At 35.1% G+C, this 22055-nt stretch overlaps 2 protein-coding genes across 10 annotated transcripts in view; one reads left to right on the top strand and one right to left on the bottom strand.

The window, feature by feature from the left end:
• The first annotated feature begins 38 nt into the window (after positions 1-38).
• Positions 39-14812, top strand: LOC143422163 (uncharacterized). Of its 6 annotated transcripts, none has more exons than XM_076892614.1 (11): positions 39-252; positions 1850-1990; positions 2187-2315; positions 2430-2596; positions 2687-2906; positions 2989-5787; positions 5928-6308; positions 6550-9117; positions 10417-10537; positions 10638-10954; positions 11386-14812. In XM_076892614.1, exons 3-11 carry the CDS (start codon positions 2189-2191, stop codon positions 11436-11438), a joined length of 6753 nt encoding a protein of 2250 aa, XP_076748729.1. In that variant the 5' UTR covers positions 39-252; positions 1850-1990; positions 2187-2188; the 3' UTR covers positions 11439-14812. The 6 variants fall into 6 exon arrangements, with proteins under 6 accessions (XP_076748729.1, XP_076748728.1, XP_076748730.1 ...); XM_076892613.1 differs by having other exon boundaries at positions 11380-14812; XM_076892615.1 differs by having other exon boundaries at positions 11363-14812.
• A 4327-nt stretch (positions 14813-19139) lies between these two features.
• Positions 19140-22055, bottom strand: part of Sona (sol narae metalloprotease) — a 72300-nt gene continuing 69384 nt past the window's right edge. Inside the window, exons 13-17 of one of the 4 annotated variants that reach the window (XM_076892657.1) lie at positions 21833-21959; positions 21641-21745; positions 21344-21495; positions 20418-20836; positions 19140-19514 (exon numbers count right to left, since the gene is read on the bottom strand). In XM_076892657.1, the coding sequence (XP_076748772.1) occupies positions 19378-19514; positions 20418-20836; positions 21344-21495; positions 21641-21745; positions 21833-21959 (940 nt within the window). In that variant the 3' untranslated portion in view covers positions 19140-19377. The remainder of the gene's footprint in view (positions 19515-20417; positions 20837-21343; positions 21496-21640; positions 21746-21832; positions 21960-22055) is intronic. The other 3 variants (XM_076892659.1, XM_076892656.1, XM_076892658.1) reach the window with 3 other exon arrangements.

Genomic DNA, 22055 nt, shown 5'->3' with positions numbered 1-22055 from the left:
CGCGATTGATTTGCGCATGTCAGTTGTACGCATTGCAAATGGCGGCTCCTTGTTATTGTTCATGGCGTTTTATGACTTGTCCCTTTATATTACCGATTATGTCGAGTTTTTTCGTGATTCCTACCGCGCGCTGTGTGCAGAAAGTGAAGTAAGACTTGCGCGGCATATTTTAGATTAAAATTAGTGCTCTTGTGGTGTGGCTCCGTGCATTTTGAACGCGAGAAATCCCGCACGAAGTTGGAAAGAAATGGGGTAACGTTAAAATCTTCTTGTGTTCATACGGTATGAAATCGTTCTGTGCAAAGACTGAAGTGAGGCTCGTTGGTTACCATGCCATTCATTGTTGAATTTTAACTTTATTTTGGTAAGCATACGTAATTACGAAGTATAGAGAGAAGCTGCAAAATAAAAATGTTCAGACTTTTGACGGTCTATCTTGAGCATGCTTGAGCCCACTTCACGTACACCTCCCCCGACGGACAAAATGGTGGCCCCCCGATATCTAGTGCTCTGGATGCCTTATTTTGTCAAAAATCATTATGGAAGTTGTCAGAACCAGCTATTTTCTCATCAGAATACTAAATTCCGATTAGCGCGACAGTTCACGTTTTATGTCTGGTTGAAAAAAATATTCTATAACCTATTTTCTTCCACATAGAAGTTATGTGCCCCTGTCTTATGGCTCAAAAGATTTTAATTGCAGTTCGTGAATGGTAAGACTTGGTCCAAAATCGTTTATCCTATGTATGTCTTTCAATTTGGTAAATATTGATAATGCTATTGATGTTAACTGTACATTTACCTCAGTAATCGCTATTATTTCGTAAAAATCGCGATCAAATTATAACCTAGTAATGCTCATTGGCCTCACTTTTTGTTTATGCACTATGTTTTCGTTTGTGTTTTGTTTCCCGATTACAGTTGTCAATTTGATAGTCATATTTTTCTTGTTTTTTTGTTATCGTACTCAAATTTCGCGCTGTTATTTCCGTCCATCTAGTCAATAATCATTCGATTTACTGGTTTTCAAATATTTTTGTGTTCAAATATTTCCACAATTTTTTTATTTTTGTTATAATATTATATTTATGTACATATATAAATACACGTGATATATGTATCTATAATTCATTGACATGGCGAAAAATGAAATAAAATATTCCATTATAATATGTAAATTATGCAAATTTATGAATTTCCTTTTTATTTTCTTCTTACTGTTTATGCATTAATATTATATAGTATTTTAGCTTTACCTTATATTTTAGAAGCTTGAAGATGGTCTTTCAATTGTTTGAAATTAATTTTTATAATTGGAAATTATTACATATGAATTTAAGTAAATTATAATTATAAATAATTTATTCAAACTAGTCAGAAATATAAATATTCTGCTACCATAATACAGTTAATTTTTTTATCTCTTTCTATTTCTTGCAGATTGTAATTGGTAACTTTGTATTCTACATATTGTATGTAAAAGAAGTCCATTATAGCAGATTTGTAAAGTATACATGTTATATGTATAGATAATAATAATAAATTTTGTATAAAAAGCTAATTGCATACATATTTTGCATTTTAAGAATTTATGTAGTTTCTCATATAAATTACATAAATATATTAAAGTGTAGAATCTCTGTATATCGCGTATGGCTATCATACATGATGTTTAATATGATAATCAATTTTAGTTTTGTCAGCAAACTTACATTAAATTTATTTTTATTGTAGCCATAATTCCTTAATTATTTGGACACAATTATATTACAAATCAAGTTAAATATAGCTCTAATCCTTTAGCATATGTAATTTTTTCTTAATGAAAATGTGTTATTTTGTTCTATAGAAACAATAAGCATATTTATTAGTGCTGGAGTGGTCTGGAGTTGTCGGTTTGAAACCGACAGTTAAACATCTTATCACCACTATTGTAGTGATACCCTGAGGCGTTTGTAACCTCTCTGGGTAGTTATGTGATTTGTGGTTGGTAAGTATACAAAGTAGTAGTTGAATATTATTTTAATAATATTTATCCAATTAAATGTAATTTTATTGATATTCGACTAATATTATGTATTAATGTTTACAATAAATTAATTAAACAAATATTGTTAAATTATAGCAATAAACTTATGCATTTATGAATATATGTAAATAGAGTATCAATTTATTGTTCATTATAGTCATGGCGGCTGATAGTGATGGTGATGTAATTCAAACAGTTGTAACGTGTGAAGGTAACCTAGAAGATCCAGAGTTTCCACACAAATTTAAAGTGATTGTTGATCGTCTTAAATCTTTGCTTTGCAAAGGTAATTTTTGTACATTATATTGAGTTTAAGTTATTTATTTAAAAATAATGTTAATATTAATTAATATCACACACAGTGCAAAACAGTATTGTATATGATGTTTGTGATTTACAGAGAAAGGTGATGGTTTAAGAGTGAATAAGGTAGAGCCATGGAATTCTGTTCGAGTCACATTTTCAATACCCAGAGAAGCTGCATTACGTCTTCGAGAATTAGCAGCGCAGGGTTCTCCAACACTTACACAACTTGGAATTCTTTCGGTGCAGGTTGAAGGAGATCAGGTAATATGTTCCTTAATATATTAAAATAAGATAAAGTTAAAATAAATGAAAGAACTATGATAAATACACAAATGTTGTTGATTTTGGTAGGTAATATCATTGAGAATAGCCAACCGCTTTAGTGGAGAGGCGCAGGAAATTGTATTACGTTCAGGACCTTCGCAAGATAGCGGTGCCAAATCTCAAAATGAATCCACTAGCAATACAACTAATGCAGACAATGAACCTTCAACAGCTTTACCTGGTCCAAGTAATAATACATCCAGCATTTCTTCAGCGTTACGTAATGTGGCTCAGATAATTGCAGCTGGTATGACTTTATATATTTCACGAAGTGGGAGAAATATTTGTGGTATATGATATTTAAACTGTTTTAATATTTGTTACATTAGGTACATCATCGGAAAAAGCACCACAGTTTCGTTCTCCAAATGTAGTCGCACCCACAGACTGTGATCCAATCCCACCATTTCTTGCAAAATCTGTACAGTTAGCATCAGGCAATAACAATGTTGGCGCTTCTGGAAGTCAACCAGTAACTAATCCCAGTGCTTCGCCTAGGAATAATTATAATGGTCCATTCCCATTTGCCAGTATGACACATGCTGCCCAAGCGATACACAGTCGCGAGTCACAGGCGACAACAATTAAATTTAAACATCATGTACAACCACCCCCGCCGTATCCTGCTCAAGAAAATTTGGCGACAGTAACAACGTTAACTACTGGTCACACTACTACACCATCTGTTGCGTCGGTTGGTCAGTTGACGAATCAGTATAAGCCTTCGATTACCACTACATCTAGTCTGTCACCAAACAATAATAATCTGGCAGGGAATTCGAATGGTAATGGAAATCAAGTTGCTTTGTCCAGTCCGCTCCTTGTAAATCTTTTGCAAAACGATGCTGGCACACATCCGAACAATGTGATACCTGGTCAAAAAATGTTACCGCCATCTGTTATCGATAGTTCTGGACTTACCAGTCGTATGAGACCTACTAAAAAGTCAACCGTTAGAAGAAAAGATTTATCTTCGCCTAGCGAGTCGCCACCGAATTTAGATTCTCTTAGAACGGAGGACCTTATCGGTGGGACGACAGTAATTCCTGACTTGTCTCAATCTTCTACTTCTGCATTTGCAACTGTTAATGCTAATCAACCTTCAACTATTCCTCAACAACATACAGTTAACGTGATTGGTGGCCCTACACAAAATGTAACGCAACAAGCGGTACACCAAGCCTCTGCTACTGGGCAAATACAACAACCTGTGTCATCGTTGCATGCTCAAGTACAAATACAGCAAAAGTTTCCCATTAGGCAAGAACTGGCTTATAGGCCTTCACAAGTACAATTACAGGGTCAAATTCCGATTAGACATCCAGTAAATGGCCAGCAAATTCGTACACCGTTGCAACAACGACAGTTATTACTTCAACAACAACAGCAACACCAAGTATTAGCTCAACAACAGCAACAGTTGAATCAACAACAAAACATGAATACCCCGCATTTGCTTCCCCAGCAGATTTCTAACCAACAACAATCTTTGGTGCAACAGCAGAATGTAAATGCATCGTTACAACCTTCACCTATCTCTAATCAACCACTTTTACAACAACAACAACAGCAGCAGCAGCAGCAACAACAGCAACAACAACAACAACAGCAATTGATGCAACATTCGACGGTGGGCATGAGTGTTCCACAACAACGGCTAAGTTACTTAAACAATCAACGCCAACAAACTCCTCCCCCTTATTCGCGTCAACCAGTTCCACCACAGTCCCATTTAGGCCAGCAAAATCAAGCGATAAACGTACAACAACAGTTACATCATAATCAGTTAAAAAATATGAACGTAAATACAAATGCCACGACCGATTTCCGTTATGGGCAAAGTCAAAATATTTTAAGCAGAAATTATCAGGCTACAACTAGTAACGCTAATGGGACCACGTGGAACGCACAAAACAATTCTATTCCACAGGGTGCTCAGGTTAACACTACCCGTTTACCAACTACAAATCAGGTCTCAGGTGCCTTTTCTCAATGCGGATCTCATGCTAATCACGTTTCTAACAGCAATGTCTCATCGTCCGTTACCAAGGTCGAAGCTTCAGAATCTCCCAAACCTAAAGAAGAAACGCCCGAACCGGAGTACACGTCGACCGGTAAGATACGACAATTTCTCATAAACCCTTTAACCGGACATTTGGAACCGATGCCCAGCGAGAGTTCCGACTCGGAACCTGAGAGCGCAGTAGACAACCCAGATGATTTCTTTTCCTTTCCATCGCCATCGAACGACCGATCAAATTCCATATTCTCCGACGACGATGCGGACAGTAATTTTTCACGAAGAAATACAGACCAGTCCGATTCTGAAACCACCGTGAAATCTACTGCCAGTGAAGGAAGCTTGAAACACAGTAGAATAAAATCGAACAGAGATACAGCGCAGAGTCCAATGCCTGGAGAGAAAATCAAACTAAGGCTGAAGTTAGAGAAATCTGAGCCCGTCACATCAGCTTACAAAGTTGACGTGTCATTCGTGAACACACCACCGATTAGAAAAGCCGATAAATCGGTAAATAAAATGTTTACCACCGGTATTCCGAATTCAGGAACTGGTGACGAGCCAAGAGTGCCTCCCTTACACATTTCCTTAAGAGGACGTAATGCTTCGGTAGTACAAATCAGAAAAAAGGAAAAGAAATCGTTAAAAGACAGTGATTCTGATCCGACCAGTATAAAAAGACGGGGGAAGCTGAAAAAGATGAAAGAGTGCATCGACGGGAACAAGTTGTTGCAAAAAAAGTCCTCCCTGAGCATGATTATAGGTTCGTCGTCCGCATCCAAATTACCTTTAGCAAATTCCACGCTGATCAATAGCACCAATTCTATCAGCAAAGTAAACAATATACTTCAAACAGTCGTGTCGAAGCCCAATGCCTTAAAACAAGAATTACCAATGGACGTTGTGCGCGTTCAAACTGGTGTTACGAAACCGAGTTCCAGTAAAAGCAGTGATGTCGATGATATACCACTGAACAGCCGAATACCATCTCCGTCGAAGCACAAGTCTACTGTTTTAAATCAATCGTTGAACACGCAACAGTCTTTAACGAAAAATCAAGTTGAACTAGACGTTCAAAATCATATGCAAGAACATAAAATAGGAGGAGGTAAGATATATATAATTTTTTCAGAATAACTTTTTTTTACAGAATATATACAACACTCGTGTATTATTAACAAAATTAACAACAATAAGATAATATTGTTTTCGGGAAGTATTTTTCTCACGGCGCTTTCGTTTTCACAGGAAAAACCAAAAGAAGAGATTCTAAAAAGAAATCAGAATCTGGAGATGGGCTACATCGTGAACAAAATTTGTTGTCAGGTGGTAGAATTTTGGATAATCAAGCGAAATGGAGGAAACTTAATTACAAAGGTGATACAAGCCAGTCTGTGAGGAAAGCCGATGCACTTTTGGCCGGTAACGATTTCAATACTGTGAAGAAAGTAGGGGAAATCAGAAGGACAAGTGACAGCGATATTACTCGATCTGTCATTGAAAAAAATAATACCTTAAATGCTGTTGCTTCACGATTGGCTGAAGTTAACGGTATAAAAAAGGATTTAATTAGTCAAGAGAAAAGGAGAAGATTAAGCTTAATGGACGAAAAAGATCTGCATTTAGGAGGTAAATATGAAATTGTGAAATGCGAAGTATTTCAACAATTGTGATAGAAACTGGGAAGCAATTGATTCGTATATGTCATATTTTTATTTTAGTTTCTCAACTTATTATTCTTTTCATAAGGAATCGTTCTTCCAGTTGTATGCCAATTGCTCGGATATTATTTCCATATTTATATATTAAATGCTATTCAAAATAACGTGTTAAATATACTCAATTAATGAATTTTTTAAATACGTTACAGAATCTCAGGATGCAGAGACTACACATTTTAATAGTCAGAAGGCCATTTCTGAATGTTCTTCCGCTAGCGCAGTTCCAAATACAAATACAATCACAAATACGAATACAAACATAAGTGCGAATACGAATATAAAATCTACCAGTAATTCATCATTCGAGAATGACGGCTCTGGATTACCTTCTGCTATATCAACACAGAATGATTCCAACCTCTCTGCTACTGTTGAGAGCAAGATACCTGCACACGTAGAAACTGTTGCGAAAAATACGCAGTCTGTAAATAGAATCATCTCTGCGAAAAGTAAAGCAGAAACGGATCATTGTAAAGGAAACTCGAACATCGTGGCGAAAAGCCAAACAATTAGTCAGAAAATAAAGAATCATATGATTACAAAAAGTGACACCAGCGCCATCATTAACAGACATAACAAAGTAGAGCATTTTGGGCATAAGAAGGTAATTCAAAATCATATAAAGCAACCTGACCGACCCACGGCAGAAAGTAAGGTAGATAACGCGCAGAGAATTAGCTTGCTGAAAACGACGCAAAGTTCAGCAATAGGAAACTCAGTGGACCAAGTTCCCAAATCCCAAAGTGTTGATGTACCTTCCAGCAAGCCAACTTTGCCGATAGGAGAGATTAACGTGACGGAAGCGAAGGTGAAACAGAAATTACTTGAAACGACGGTCCCGATCGCGATTGGAGTAGACGCGAACGTGGAAAGGGTCAGCAGTGGAGGAGGTGGTGAAGATTCGGGCATCGAGTCAATGGACGCTCTATCGGAGAAGTCGCCGAATCAAGGGGAGTCTCCTTTGCATAGGCCTGCGACTGAATCGATAACGCAAAGCAGCGCGAAGGCTGCTGTTCAAGGGGAACCTTCCCTGCCAATCACCAATAAGAACGTGCCTTCCTCAACTAGTAGTAGTGATATGTGTTCAAATTCCCATTCGGAACTTCTAAAGTCCAGTGGTCCGCAAAGGTTAAGTCCTGTGTCTGTAGCGAGTTATCTCGAGAACCATTTGAATCGCAATATTTCAAACTCCGGTGAACACGAAACGAAAGATGTATCTAGCGAGACTAACTCGACACCTAGCACGCAGAGAACTGTTGGTCATAGTGACTTGATTGCTAGTTTAGAAGTGACCGATAACGATAAAAGTGTATCAAGCCCTCTAGTGACAGGATCTGTGACTATCGTGACTACTTCTGTAACCAGTACTGTGGATAGTGATAATTTATTGCAATGCGCACAGCAACAGACGAATGACTATTCCGACAAAGACAGTTGTAGCATTAAATTAGAGGATTCTGTCAGTCAGCATGATCAGGGTAAGACGAACGTTAAACACGAAGTGACGAGGGTCCCGGAAAGTGCATCCGAAGACAATGTGAAAACAGTCATAGAAAACAGTAATAGTGCAATTAGATTAAACGATGAACCTCATGGACAAAATAATAACAATGGTGTGCCTGTAATACAAAATCACGTCGCGTATAATAAAGTAAAGACGGAGAAGGTTGATAATACAGTTACAAACGAGACTAACGCGGTGGTAGACAACTCCTGTTCCGGTAGTCAAAGTTTTAGTTCCGAAATCAAAGTAGAGTCTAACATCAGCGAGAAAGTAGACGACACCAGGCAAAACGAACGATCGGATAGTATGAAAAGCATTTCCTTAAGCTCAACGCCCGCTAAGTTAGAACCGTGTTCCGATCAAAACCAAAAATCTAATGTACAAAGCTATCAGCAAATATCTGCTAGAGAGCCTTCTATGAACCTTCAAAAAGTTGCGGACGATTTGGTTAAGAAAATTGTAAACGACGCGAGTGATATGAACATAGGTATTCAGTCGCCTCTTGGTGAGGATCCTCAGCCAATTAGAATTACCCCACCGCTGTATACGTACTCTAACCCGGTAGTTTTACAAAGAGAAGAAACTCCAAGCCCAGCGGCACAAAACCCTGAAGTGGATTCTAGCGATGTTGAACACGTGAAAAGGAAACGTAGGAGGAAACAAGAACTAGAAGGACGGCAGGACGTTATATGTATAGAGGATAACGATGAAGCGCAATTCGTAGAGAGGTTGAACTCTAATAACGCCGATGACTATGTCAAAAGGCCACCGAAATCGTTGCTCGAACAACTTTTAATAGAAATACCGAATGACACCAATGAGAAGAGGTCTTTGAGAACCAGATCCCAGAAATTGAACAGTCCTGATATTGTAAAGACTCCGAAAAGTAGCCCTCACGATCCTAATAAATTAGAGGAAAGACGCAGCATATCGCCGTACGCTAAAGCGAGTCCTAAATTAGGAGTATCCAAATTGTCTCCTAATACGACAATAAAAGTGGGGAAAAGAAAACGGCAAGAAAGCGAAAGTTCTGTAGCATCTAGCACTGCTGATGATCCACAACCAAGACCAGGCAAACGAAAATGTTCCGAGAATGCTGCAGAACTTATTAAAGCCTGTATGGGTGTTGACGAAGCTGCTTTAAAGAAACAAGTACCTGCCAAAGAAGACCAGTCGAAGAAAGGATTCAACATATTGGCCAAGGCTAAAAAAGGTGTTTATCTTATATCGTTATTTAGTAATTTTACAACATTGTTTCCTTTATTGGTACATTATTATATGTAGATTATTTCGTATAACCTTGTCACTTAAAACAATCGCTATTTTTAGAATTATGAAAACATATTTCCTACAAAAGGCGTATAATTTCGTGGGGATTATCATGTGATGCAAAGATTTTCCTTTTAGGTGGTCAAGAACGTACTAAGAACGTATTAAGGTCATCTCCATCTTTTTAAATGGATGTTAATCTTTTTTAATCAATACCTGATAGCAATTTTTAAGTGAGTTCAATGACCTATTCTACAAAGTGTTTTCAAGATATTTTTCGTTTTTTGGGAAGGTGTTCGAAACGGACACAATCGAAAATCAGAGTTCGGCCATTTTGGTGAATGTAAATCCGTTCACTAAATGGGCAATAACCAGGCCTAAGTAAATCTTTAATGTTTTATGAAATGTCGAAAGAATATGCGAATGAAACTTTTAGTAGTAATTATGACTTACGAGAAAAGGGAGCAAATGCGGAAGAATATATAATTTTTAGGATGAAATGAAGACAAAAATGGAGATTACTGGCCCAAATCAACGAATGAATTTGTAAACAAAATTATTCGAACTTTTAATTGTTATTTTTAGTAATCTCGATGCACCTCTTAGATCGTTGAACTCGTTTTAATAGGTGCTCCATATCTGGTCTTATTATCTCAAAAATCTTCGCCCAAAATAGAACAATTTTAGAACAATGTTCAGGATTTAAAAAAACAAAGCAGATATATTAAAATCGTTTTGTACAGTAATCTACGCATTAACAGTATTATTAAATTCATTAATAATACTCAGTATTATTGAATTTATATCGTTAGTTTATAAGTTATTGTTCGAAAAACCCCAGGTGATAAAATTACATACATTATATGTGCGCAAATATTTTGCTAGACATTAAATATGTGTTATATACTTATATTGTTATATAAAATAAGGACTACCAAGAACAGGGTAATGAAAGTATCAATAATGATTAATCGTTCTGAATTTAATTTCTTCGTTAAAAATAGTGTTTTTTTTTGTTTGTTTGCTATTTGCATATAATTCATAAAAGCCAGTTATTTTAACCACGTATACTTGTATTATGTACTCATATTAAGCTCAATTGGACACTTATAATCCAATATTAGATAGCTATCTTTCAATCTCAATTATTATTTCTATACAAGCTACTACTTTTGCATCGTTTGTTAATGTTACATTCAAATTGGACCTGAACATTCTGAAACGAGCATCTTTGTATTTTTAGGTCCCATTGTGGTAGAAGTAGATTCGTCTGATGATGAGCCATTGATTGAATCTGTAGGAAAAGCAAGAATGCGTTTATCAGACGAAACATCCGCTGCATCTCCAAAGTCTAAAGATCAAAAGTAAGCAACACCGGTTCAGCATTCTTTTAGCAGCAGTGCATATCTGAATATGTCAGAGATTTGAGAGCCCCGCTACGTAAATAAATTTTTGTTATTCTAGAACAAATACAAGCACAACTGTTTCTGGCAATCAAATTAATTCCAGTAATATATCAAATTTCAATGCCAGTAATAGAGTGCAAAGAGAGGGTCGTTTATTAACCACCAAACAACCGAGTACAGCCGCGACGGTTACCGCCGGGAAAGAAAGGCTACGTGGTACTTCCGTATCGAATAATGAATCCTTGGGAGAGGTAACAACAAGAAGATCTGTTCGGCAGAACACAGCTTCGCCACTGGCAACACCAGCAAGCAATACAAGGGGTGCGTCTAGATCTACGGAAGATATTACTAGACGGAAAACTCGAAGTGGTGCTGGTATGTAAAGTTTTTTTATATATTCTATAAAAAAAAAACAATTTTAATAGCGGAACAAATAAATATGACTACAATTTTTGTTTTTATACAAGCAAAAATTTAGATTCAAGTATAATACATACAATAGAGTCCCGACTATTCGAACCAATCTTGACACGAGACACTGTTCGAATCGAGTAACTTTGTTCTCACATGAAAGCTAATCGTTTATTTCGTGATACCTTGCTTTTTTTTTATAATAGATGTTTCGATATTCAAATTTTACTTACATTGTTAATCTTCGACCGTTTGGTTGATCGAGATTTTACTACACGTTCCATTTGTTGATATCAATAAGTATTTAACGTGCACTATAGCTTATAAATTATACATTTCACATATAATTTTAATTGAAGACACCTCGTACAGCGGGAACATTGTTTTAGTAACAGCTGAAGCGGCAGAGCAGGCAAAACGGAGGCGAATATCCCGAGAAAACAAATGACCTTCGGGAAGTGACCTTGACAGTGATTAGCTACCGTCGCTCGTCAAGGCCTATCCGACTGATTGTGTATCTGTTATAAATGGTTATGTGATCGCCGTGTGGCTGGACCCCACCTGGTGAAACTGCATGCGTCAATACCGCACAATGCTGCTGTACATATAACAGGGGTATAGTGTTTGGAGTGCTGGATGGTATTTATTAAAATTTTTTTGTTGCAATAGAGTATATCCTACGTTTCATTAAGTTGAGTATATTAGAATTTTATATTTCGTAATACTAACGCGGATATTTCGGAATAAATTTATAAGCATTAAGATTATCGTTTCATTGTTGTGTTATTAAATGTTTAAAGTGGTCGTCAGAAAAAGTAAATAATAAAAATTATTCTGCTATCTTTTTGTTACTGTCTAAGCATTCTCAATTACACTTTACTCCTAAACAGCAAAGTTTAGTTACTCAGAATAATCTGCTCAATGCACTATACTTTAATCTAAGTAACTGAACTGATCCAAAACTGCCGAGTCAATGTGCAACTTTCTTTTGCCAAGCTTTTATGACCCTGTATTTAATTGATAGGAAACGAAATTCCAGATAGACCTTGTTTAATAGTAAATTTATCAAATATGTTACATCGTCAGTATGTATAAAATTTACATATTACACATTTTTTTTTTATCAAATAAATAATATCGCTCTATATTAAATACTAATTCCAATAACCGTTGATAAATTATTTGGTCAAAATCAAAAAACAATTATAAAATAAAAAGAACAACCAATTTCACAAGCTAAAAATATTATTTCTGTTTAGTGTTGTTAATTATACAGGTTAATAGCGGTGAAAGAAAGTCGAAATTTTTAATGCATTAAAATGAAATCTGACTGTACTGCCATAAATAATGTACATTTCTCAAGGACATAAATTTCATTGATTGGTGGGGCGTGAGTCGCTACTCTGACGACTTCACTGATAGACTTTGTTTAAAAATGTTTAGTTCATACGTGTTGTATTTATTCTGTACATTGGATAAATATTTTTACAATACAAATCACTGTACTCTTATGCAAAACAATAATTCCATGTTGATTAAATCCAATTTTTCAGTATCTCACAATTTGAAATATTTATTTAAATTTACATTCATAAAAAAGACTTCTATGGCATGTTTATAGGACAATCGTACTCTTCTATAAATTTATTCAATGATAATCACATTTATTATAAAAAAACTTTATATATGTGTAACTACGTAGTGTATTATGATTTTATAAATTTAACAAAGGCTTATGTCATATGCAATATTACAAGTTTCATCTATTTTCCTCATCTCAGTGAACATGGTCTTTCAGCAGGAAGTTCGTCTTGAGTTATAATATTGCAGAAGGCAGAGGTATAGAGTTATTAAGAAGGATTTATTTTATTTATAAAACATAAACAAAACGTTGGGATAAATCGTGCATAAATATATAAAAATAATAAGAATAATTATAATAGAAGGAACGATTAATACAATGTTAATTTGATAGGTAATATATAAATGAATATATTTTATAAATAATTTCTTGTAAAAATACATAAAAGGCACCCCTCATTGTAAATATAGAAACTGTTTAAATTTTTATTAAATTAGTGGTAATTCAAATTGTGCAACATCGTCATACTATTAATTATTTTTCGTGATTGTGCACTGAGAACACTAGAAGCACTCTTTTTGCATCACTTGAAATATACAGCAACGTGTATGCATACATATATATAAAATATTATATATCTATATATATGTATGTAATGTATATGAACAATTGTTTTTGTGAACAGATATAATCTAGTTTTATATTGTATAAATGTAAATTATATAGTTGAGAGTTGGAATTTATAAATAAACCTGTAATAGCCATCATGGCATTTTTTTTATATCGAGAATCTGCATTTAAGATGTCACACGTATAGCAATGTATATTCATTTTTTTCCGTTATTCTATGTACGTTCCGTTATTTTTGTTAAGTGGAATATGCATCTGCAGGTTAGACTTCAGAAAAATGAAGAAAATATTATGTTTACGGTTACTTAAATTTTTCTCCCATTATATAGAATCTTTTACAAAATTGTATTATATCAATATTTTATAAATATTCAGGAAAACATCCTAATTTGACTTGGAATTATTCGTAGCTTTTAAAGGATAACGAAATTTTTGTACTTCATACTTTAAAGGTATGATGAAGTATCTTAAAAATAAAGTATTTTCTTCATATTCTTTATTAAAGCTTTGGTGGCTATCAGGTGGTATATATTTTAAAGAAATAGTTCTTTCAAATGAATGTTGAGTAACTGAATTCAATAATATTTTAAATAGGAAAACTTTTAACAAATTTATATCCACTGAATGAAATTACATTACTTTGGATAACAATTTCGTTAAATTTTTTTTTCTATTTTTAATATTGAGGTTAAATTATTTAGTTAGAACACTGCTTGTTTAATGAAAATTTATTATAATAGACCTTGAATCACATATATATTGTAAATAGTAGCATGCTTATTTTACATGGTGGGAATTTATGCTGTATATATATATAAAACGTATAAAGAAATGAACATCCAAATTGCGTTTATTAATTTGATTTAGCCCTATATATTGTAATGGAATAATGTATATTGTAAAGTATAGTAATTTAAAACAATACACATTAAGGACAGTGCAGGAAAGGAATAAATTGTAATTTCGATGTAAAATATTCACTTTGGAAACTAGGAAAATAAGTTAAGGATTATTACGTTACAATTTTATCATTGAATATTACATTTATATGATTGTATAGATTATAAACAAAATAAGCTTTGCGTGTAAATATAAATATTTTAAAAATAAGTAAATCTTTTTGCATGTTCACATAATTAAGGAGCTTCTAAAGTTTGTCTGCCATAATAATTGCATATAGTTATGTATGTATTATAATAAAAGTAATACCGATACACCAAAGATCACAAGTTGATTATGTAATATGTAACAATTGTTGATATTCAACACGTTTTTAAAAGATGGTATATTTGTAACGCTCAATAAAGAATTGGTGTTTATAGTGTGCTTCATAAACACATATAACGTACCATCATATTCGTGCAGACTATAATAATTATACCAATTAAAATGTTCACTTTTGTGTCCATTTGTATGTATGTATAATGAATGCATTACAAGCTCCTTAATTTTGTTTGCAATGCCCACGAATATATTCTATCATGTATATGGATGTGCGTTTTAAAATCACCAGCTCCAAGGTGAAACTTGATGACTTTAAAACCTGCTGTATGCAAAACATTTGTATTTTTAGTATTTGGTTAATTGATATAAATAGCAGTAAAAGTAAATGATTGATAATAATCCAACTGGATATATAAATATATAAATATAAATATATATATATATATATAAATAAAAAAATTAGATACAATACTATATTTGTAGAAAAAACGATTGAGCACGTGAAAAGAAAATCGCGCTATGATTATGAAGAAAATATTACAATTATATTATTACCTATTATTACACAAAGTGGATACACAATATAGTAATTTGCTAATTGTACCTTTTAATAATTACTGTAGACAGATTGATGAAGGTTTTTTTCTTGTTATTAATTATTATCATAAACTTAAAAGATAATGAAAAATATGTTATAAAAAAATGCAATTGCTTATTTTGTATCATACCCAGTTTCATGAATTACTTTGATATCATACATACACATTTGTCAAATCAAAATGATTTTATGATCATTTATAATACGGAAATACATTCTGTAGTTATACCAACTTTCTTAGTTTTAATTTTACAATAATTACTTTGTGATAGAAAAGCAAATAATAATTTGCAGATATTTTCTTCAAAAATAAAAAATGTTATGCAAGATTTTACTTAATTTCTTTGCATATTTTTAGAATTACAGTAATATCGTTACATTTTTTTCTCGCTGTTTAAATTGCATATTGTTTAAATATTAATTTTTCTCTCAATACAAGTTCTTTCCCAACAATTTTCATGACAAGTACTGCAATATTAAAAAAAAGGAATAAAAAATATTGTTTGTACATTTGTAGATTTAATATAAGTAATCTTAAATATTTTTTTATAAAGCTACAACCATTTAATTACAAGTTTCCCCTAAAAAGTTTCTACTTTGGTATATCTTCATTTTATTTATTAGATAAAATATCGAATACAATTTGATAAATATACATACTTTTTTAAACAAAACTTAGTACTAATAAAATATAGCAGTTTGTTAATACAGCAATTAGTAATTTTCATAGATTATACAACGTTCTTATGCCAAGAAATTTTTCGTATTTGTGAGTGAGATTAATAAATATTTTTTACAGGGTATAGCACAACTATATTAAAATAAAAGTAATAAAAATAATATATTTATGTTGTCAAATAAAATAATATGGAAAAGTTAAATTTATCTTTCATACGTGAAGAATATTTCATAACTGTAATTCTTCTTTTATTTCTATTATTTAACTTCGTTCAAATTATATTGTATAAAAGATAATTTATATAATTATGAACTTTTACACTTTCTGAGCAGAAAATTTAACATTTGTTCATATATATATTACATGCGTTGAATGTTATATCAACATTATCTTTCATTTCTTTACATTAATTAATTCTGGAAACCTTTATTTCTCAACAGTGTACTTATGTATATATACATATGTATTATTATAATATTTTATATGGACTTGTGATAATTTGACAGTAGTTTTTTTAAATTGGTTCTTAAATACATAACATAAATACATGGGGAACCTGTAGTTTTATCTGAATGGTTGAATTCATTTTCTAATTTTACATTCTGTATTAAGAAATAAATTATGACATACAAGATATAGATGCATAAAAACATAATAATATAAAAGTCGATTAACATTAACAAGTAGATTTACATATGTAGATTATATCCAAATTATGTGTAATTTAACTGTAGTCTTTTCAATATAAAAACGTTCATATGTTACATATGTATTTTACATGCATTATTTGGTGAATGTTTTAAAAGAATTCTTAATAAGAAAGAAGTATAAATTATACGTGATAATTAAAAAAAGTGATATACATGTAAAGTATGTATTTATGTAATATCAAAGTATACATGGTGATTCACTACGTGTGTGACAAATTTTTACAGCTGATGCTACACCACAAAAGCAACAAAAAAGTTCATATAAACTTAAATTGAGATTTTTGTTTTTTTCAAAGAAACAGCAGTTTCACTCATATTATTGCTTGCTTCTACCAAACCGTAAGTCCTACAAGAAAATAACAAACAATATTGAAAACAGCAATAAATTTGCTATTATAATAGTACTTATTTAACCCTGAAACTCGAAAACAGGTGTAGTAATAAAAGTTTAAACTTATCTCAGGAGGCAAAATTGTAAATCACGAAAACATTGATCTCCTATTTAAGTAATTATTTTTAGATGTGGAGGTCAGCAAATTTCACAAAAACTTCTTTATTCGTTTCCGCTTCTTTTTCTATCTCTCTGCATCTCTCTCTCATCCTAATTTCAGACTTTTAGAGTACTGCTGATTAAATAAAAAAATTCCTTAATTTTCATTGAATAGAAAGAGTAAGATATGTTATATCTCCCGCTTTAGAAGTAAGAGAGAGAGAGAAAGATATATAAAAAGCTGTAAGAAAGAGTGAGACAGATGATGCGGACCTTATTCTAGAACCCCTGGCGTCATCTCTGTAAAAAGTGCTCAAACTGGTCGCACACAATTATCGACAGTGAAGTGAACTACTCAAGAACTACTGTCGCCATCTTTTGGAGGAGCACTGAAACTGTTGGGGCATTAGTTTCACTACTTTCCTCAGAGATGGCGCTAGTAGTTTTCAGTAGTTCACTTCGCTGTCGATAATTGTGTGCGACCAGTTTGAGCACTTTTTACAGAGATGGCGATAGGGGTCCTAGTGGAGGGTAGTAGCATCTGTCTCACTCTTTCTTATGACTTTCTTATATATCTTTCTCTCTCTTACCTCTAAGGCGGGAAATATACAATAAATTAGTAATTTAGTTAGTTACTAGAAGGACAAAAACTTTAGACATATGTTGTAGAAGGTATTCCATCATTTTAAATAAGATACATAAGGATACTATTTAGTCGACTATTTTATTAAATTGGCATACAAAAAAAACGAAGAATTTTCTTAAAACTTGTCTTCCGAATATGTACATTTGTATCACAATACATTGTTATACGCAATGAAAGAACGCTATCTACAAAAATATTCATTTATCTTTTTTTCCTAATTTTCATTATCTAAAGACAGTAACATATGTATATATATATATATAAAATATAAGTAGCCTAATACACGACGCTTTGAGAATAGGAAAGGTAATTTTGAATGCATCATCTTTTAAGTTTCAGCAACAATTCCCGTATAAAGCGATTAAACAATTATCCGAGACGATGTAATTCAATTGTTAACGCGACTCAGATCGCAAATCATAAAAGAAGGAAAGTTAAGTTGGTTTTCTCGAACAGCATCATCCTTTCGGTTGTGTCTTCTCTATTCTCAATACCTCGTATTTGCTACCGGAGACGGTTCAAAAGACACTTGAGAACTTCTTCATTAAAATTATCTTATCTCTATGCTCCAATCTGTATATAAGGTTCACAGAAGGGAAACCAACAAAAGGGAACACACGGTACCCGTCGTACGATCACTATTTATTTGTCTTTCACTACAATTCTCGTGATTTTTAGGCGAAGCTCGTTCTCTTGCGTGCACTCGCGCGGCTGTCCGCGCGGCGTATGCTCGCGTACCGGAAGTCCTATCGCGCCGCAAGAGTCTCCTGCGCGCGGTCGCGTGCATCGAATAAATATGCGGTCAATTCTACGCGATATCACCCCTCGATTTATATCACGCATCTAATGCGTATTTTCGCGCGACAAATAATACCTACGTTCGTGTAGCATTTTTTTTATACGCGGTCGGAAACCGATCTTCCTCCGTGGTACCCATCGAAGCTGTTATACAAAAAGGATCGAAAGAGAAATTATCCTCCTGTTCAGATTCGCGTATTTCTAATGCTGCGAATAGGAACTCTGAATCGATCGAAAATAAGAGGCTGGCTGTTTTCGAATACAACGGTGACAGCGACAACGAACGCGCCTAAAATTTCTCCCCCTGAACTTGCAGTGCTATTGCATTTCCACGAATACATGAAATAAATATATTTACAGTACGTATGACAATTATTTTTCCGTGTGCTTTTAACGTGCCTTTTCATGGTGAACTCCATTTTATACGATTCTCGACCGCGTAAAAAGGTACCACATGGAACCGATGCCCCGCGTAAATCGAAGGACGACTGTATGATCCACCGATCGAACGCTTTAGTCGTTCTCGACTTCATGCATTTCTTTCTTGCGTCTGTACAAAGCTCCTGCGGTTCTACCGTAAAAAAAAAAGTAGAAAAACGGAAGAGGAAAGTGAAAGAAGAAGAGAGGAAGAGAAAGAAAGAGAGAGGGAGAGAGAGAGAGAGAGAGAGAGAGAGAGAGAAGGAAGGGATGGAAGAAAAGTTATATTCTGGGCAACAACACAGCGAGATTACGTAGCTACTTAATGAACGGAACTGCACGCTCGTTCTTGGCGCGGTTCACGGCCGCGGCGGCGTTCCAGGATCTATCGCGGGACGTATTTCGGAAATGACGGCGGGCCAACGACACCGTGGATCACACGATCACAGCTGGTTCCCGATCTACCCGATGGAGAATGTCTCTGCTCGGCGAGCTGAACGCGTGCTGAGTGCGCGCTGAGTCGGAGATGTCCTATCCGTGGCGATGTCTGTGCTCGCGTGGCCACGCGAGCTCCCTATACAACCGGAAGTGTACCGTTCCGACGCCGCCCGCGTCAAGCGGCGCAGATCGTCTTCAGGGACGCGCAGCAGCGGCTTTTCACAGATTGTAAATGGCACAGCCATGTTCTCAGCCTGTCAATCAGCTCCGCGCAATCTGACCCCACATCCGTGCACTCATCGCCCTCTGGTTCTGGAAGAAGGCAAAGGAATTAGACGGTCTCCTGAGATTCCTCGGAAGATACGCGTGGAGAATTTTGATTATTCCTGTAGAATTTCTTAGGCGTTTAGATAACAGATGCGTGACACGAAGAGTAGCGAACAGTTTTCTGGAAACACAAGAACTGTCGTGTTTAATTAATTAGTAATGTTAAACATAAGATATTCGATCAACGTTGTCAATCTTTCGTAATTTTTACACTTCACGAACTTCAGGAGTGATTTGTTTTTTTTTTCGTGAAGTTTACGGTGTTATGTACAAGTCAAATTTAAGTTTATATAGCACAATGTAAATGTATATATAGTTGTTATTTGGTACGATAAAATGAAGAGGAATATGTATAAAACATCCACCAAGAAATGATTGTATACTTCAGTAGAGAAGAAGAGAAGGTCACCAAGGATCCAAAATGTGCTTCGACGCTTCGACTTCGAGTACGCGTCATCGCTTGAAGTAATCACAGTAAATGGAATACCCAAAGAGGAGGACTAATTGATGAGGCGCACAGAGAAACAGAGAACATTCACTGTCCTACAAGTGAATTGCACGCGTCAGATTCGCGAGGACCAACAAACGATGAGTAATGCGACGTGTCAGCTTGTCACCGTCCCGATTGCCTCGTAGCGTTTTAACGGCTACTCTCGTTAATAATGATCACGATGAGGAAAGTAGTAGAAAGTATAGAAACGGAAGAACGTCCACCAAAAAATATGTTTCATTATACAGTATCGGTAAACGATGAGAAGAGAAGAGGAGCGGAAGAAGAATTAGACACACAAGATGATGAAGATAACGCCCCAACCGGAAGAGAAGATTCTCGCGACGCGAGAGGGAAATGAGAATGTATCGTTGGCTTTTGACACAGATAATTCTTACCGCGAGCGCCGTTTTGAATCCCGTTTTCATCCCCTTTGGACGTCGTTGGAAACGACGCGGTGCCCACCGTGCTCTTATGTTTGAACGGGCTAATTTTCGGGTAATTCAGGTCGTTCGTGACCCTCGACATCGGGCTAACCGTGCGGTACGCGTAATTCTCGTACCTCTTGGTGGTGGTACCACCGCTGTATCCGTTTTTACTATAACCAGCATCGTTACCGTTACTGTTTACTTTAGCCTTGTGCTTATTGGCGAACGGATAACCAACGGTGGTGTAGGAGTATTTGGTCGTTGGGGCGGTCGTGGACTGTGTGAGGCGTTTGTAAGGATTGCTCGTCGACGAGAAGAGATTCGACGACGGCGAGGAGTATTTGAGTTTCGACTGTGGCGTGCTGTCTGTCGTCGATTCCCACGGATACCTGTGTGACATAGCATTAGAGTGTAATCGATGAAACCCTGGGGGGAGGACCAAGAACTTTTCACGGGCCGTTCTTGGGCTTGGAGATATTTGCTGTTCGATTACGAGTTCAAACAACCCGAGGGAATTGTTTAACGTACGTCAAGTCTTGCAATTTGTTATCTTTGAAAAGCTTACTGTAATTGTAAATATTGGAACAATGATTTGGCGATGCATGACAAGTACCTGAATTACTGCATCGAATAAGTAACGTTTCTCGATTGAGATTAGCATTATTTTCGAACGGCTGGAGAAACATGACATATTATTATTACTTAAACGCTATTATAGTAAAAGACATCAGTGTATGTCGCTCGAAACTATAACTTCTAAAGGTATTTTCGAAAAATCATAACGAAAAGCTTTTTAGTGACAAACACTGGTGTTTTTACCATAACTGCTATAAATTCAGAGTAGATAAATCATACGTATCGTAACAGAACGTAAGATGTTTCGTTCCAAGCGTTACCTGTACTCTGTGTTGTTATATTGGCCGAATAATGGTCGATTGTGAGCTGTGGGACTGAAACTGCCATCCCGGCGCACATACGTTGGAATGTTTTGCGTGTAATCCGGAATGATGTTTTCGTGCTCGGCCACGCACTTTCCGTTTAGGCAGTACTGAAATTATTTGCAACATTATGGTCAGTAATTCTATATAAAATAGTTTCTGGGAGAGAAAATAAAAAATTACGTGCTACATTTTCTGTAACACAGTTTTGGGGATTTAAGGTATATCCCTGTTGGTCTACTGGGAATGGATTACCTGACCGTCTCCACAGGGAGAGCCTTCGGCTGCTGGACGATACGCCACGCAATACCCCGAGCCAGCGTCAAAGCAAAACAGCTGAGCGCAAACTCTGTCGTCTTTCTGGAATGTCAGTCGAACGTTCGATCATAGTTAATAGCTCAATAAATATATTACCAAAAATGATTGAAGGTATAACGCAAGGCTTACGAAACAAGCACTTGTTCCTCGATCTTTCCGACATTGGGCGTCCAGCGAAAGCAATTTCCCAGGCAGAACTCTGGGCAGAGCTTCGTCCTCGTGAGGCGCGTTGTACAAACACGTCGCTGTGTCGCCACTGAAACGAAAAAGTCGAAATTTCATTTATTCAACGATACAATTTTTATATTACGCAATTACAGGCTGTATCGATGGAATATTCATTCCCATTTCG

This window comes from Xylocopa sonorina, chromosome 3 (genome assembly GCF_050948175.1).
Source record: "Xylocopa sonorina isolate GNS202 chromosome 3, iyXylSono1_principal, whole genome shotgun sequence".
In the NCBI taxonomy this organism is placed as follows: domain Eukaryota; kingdom Metazoa; phylum Arthropoda; class Insecta; order Hymenoptera; family Apidae; genus Xylocopa; species Xylocopa sonorina.
Note: the sequence above shows the minus strand (reverse complement) of the source record. Positions and strands in the feature narration are given on the sequence as shown.

Excerpts from the sequence above, each read along its gene's own strand:
- LOC143422163 (XM_076892610.1), top strand. The coding sequence starts at position 2,189 with ATGGCGGCTGATAGTGATGGTGATGTAATTCAAACAGTTGTAACGTGT. Across the intron at positions 9,118-10,416 it reads ATTGGCCAAGGCTAAAAAAG|GTCCCATTGTGGTAGAAGTA; the intron begins GTGTTTATCTTA and ends TTGTATTTTTAG. Across the intron at positions 10,538-10,637 it reads CCAAAGTCTAAAGATCAAAA|AACAAATACAAGCACAACTG; the intron begins GTAAGCAACACC and ends TTGTTATTCTAG.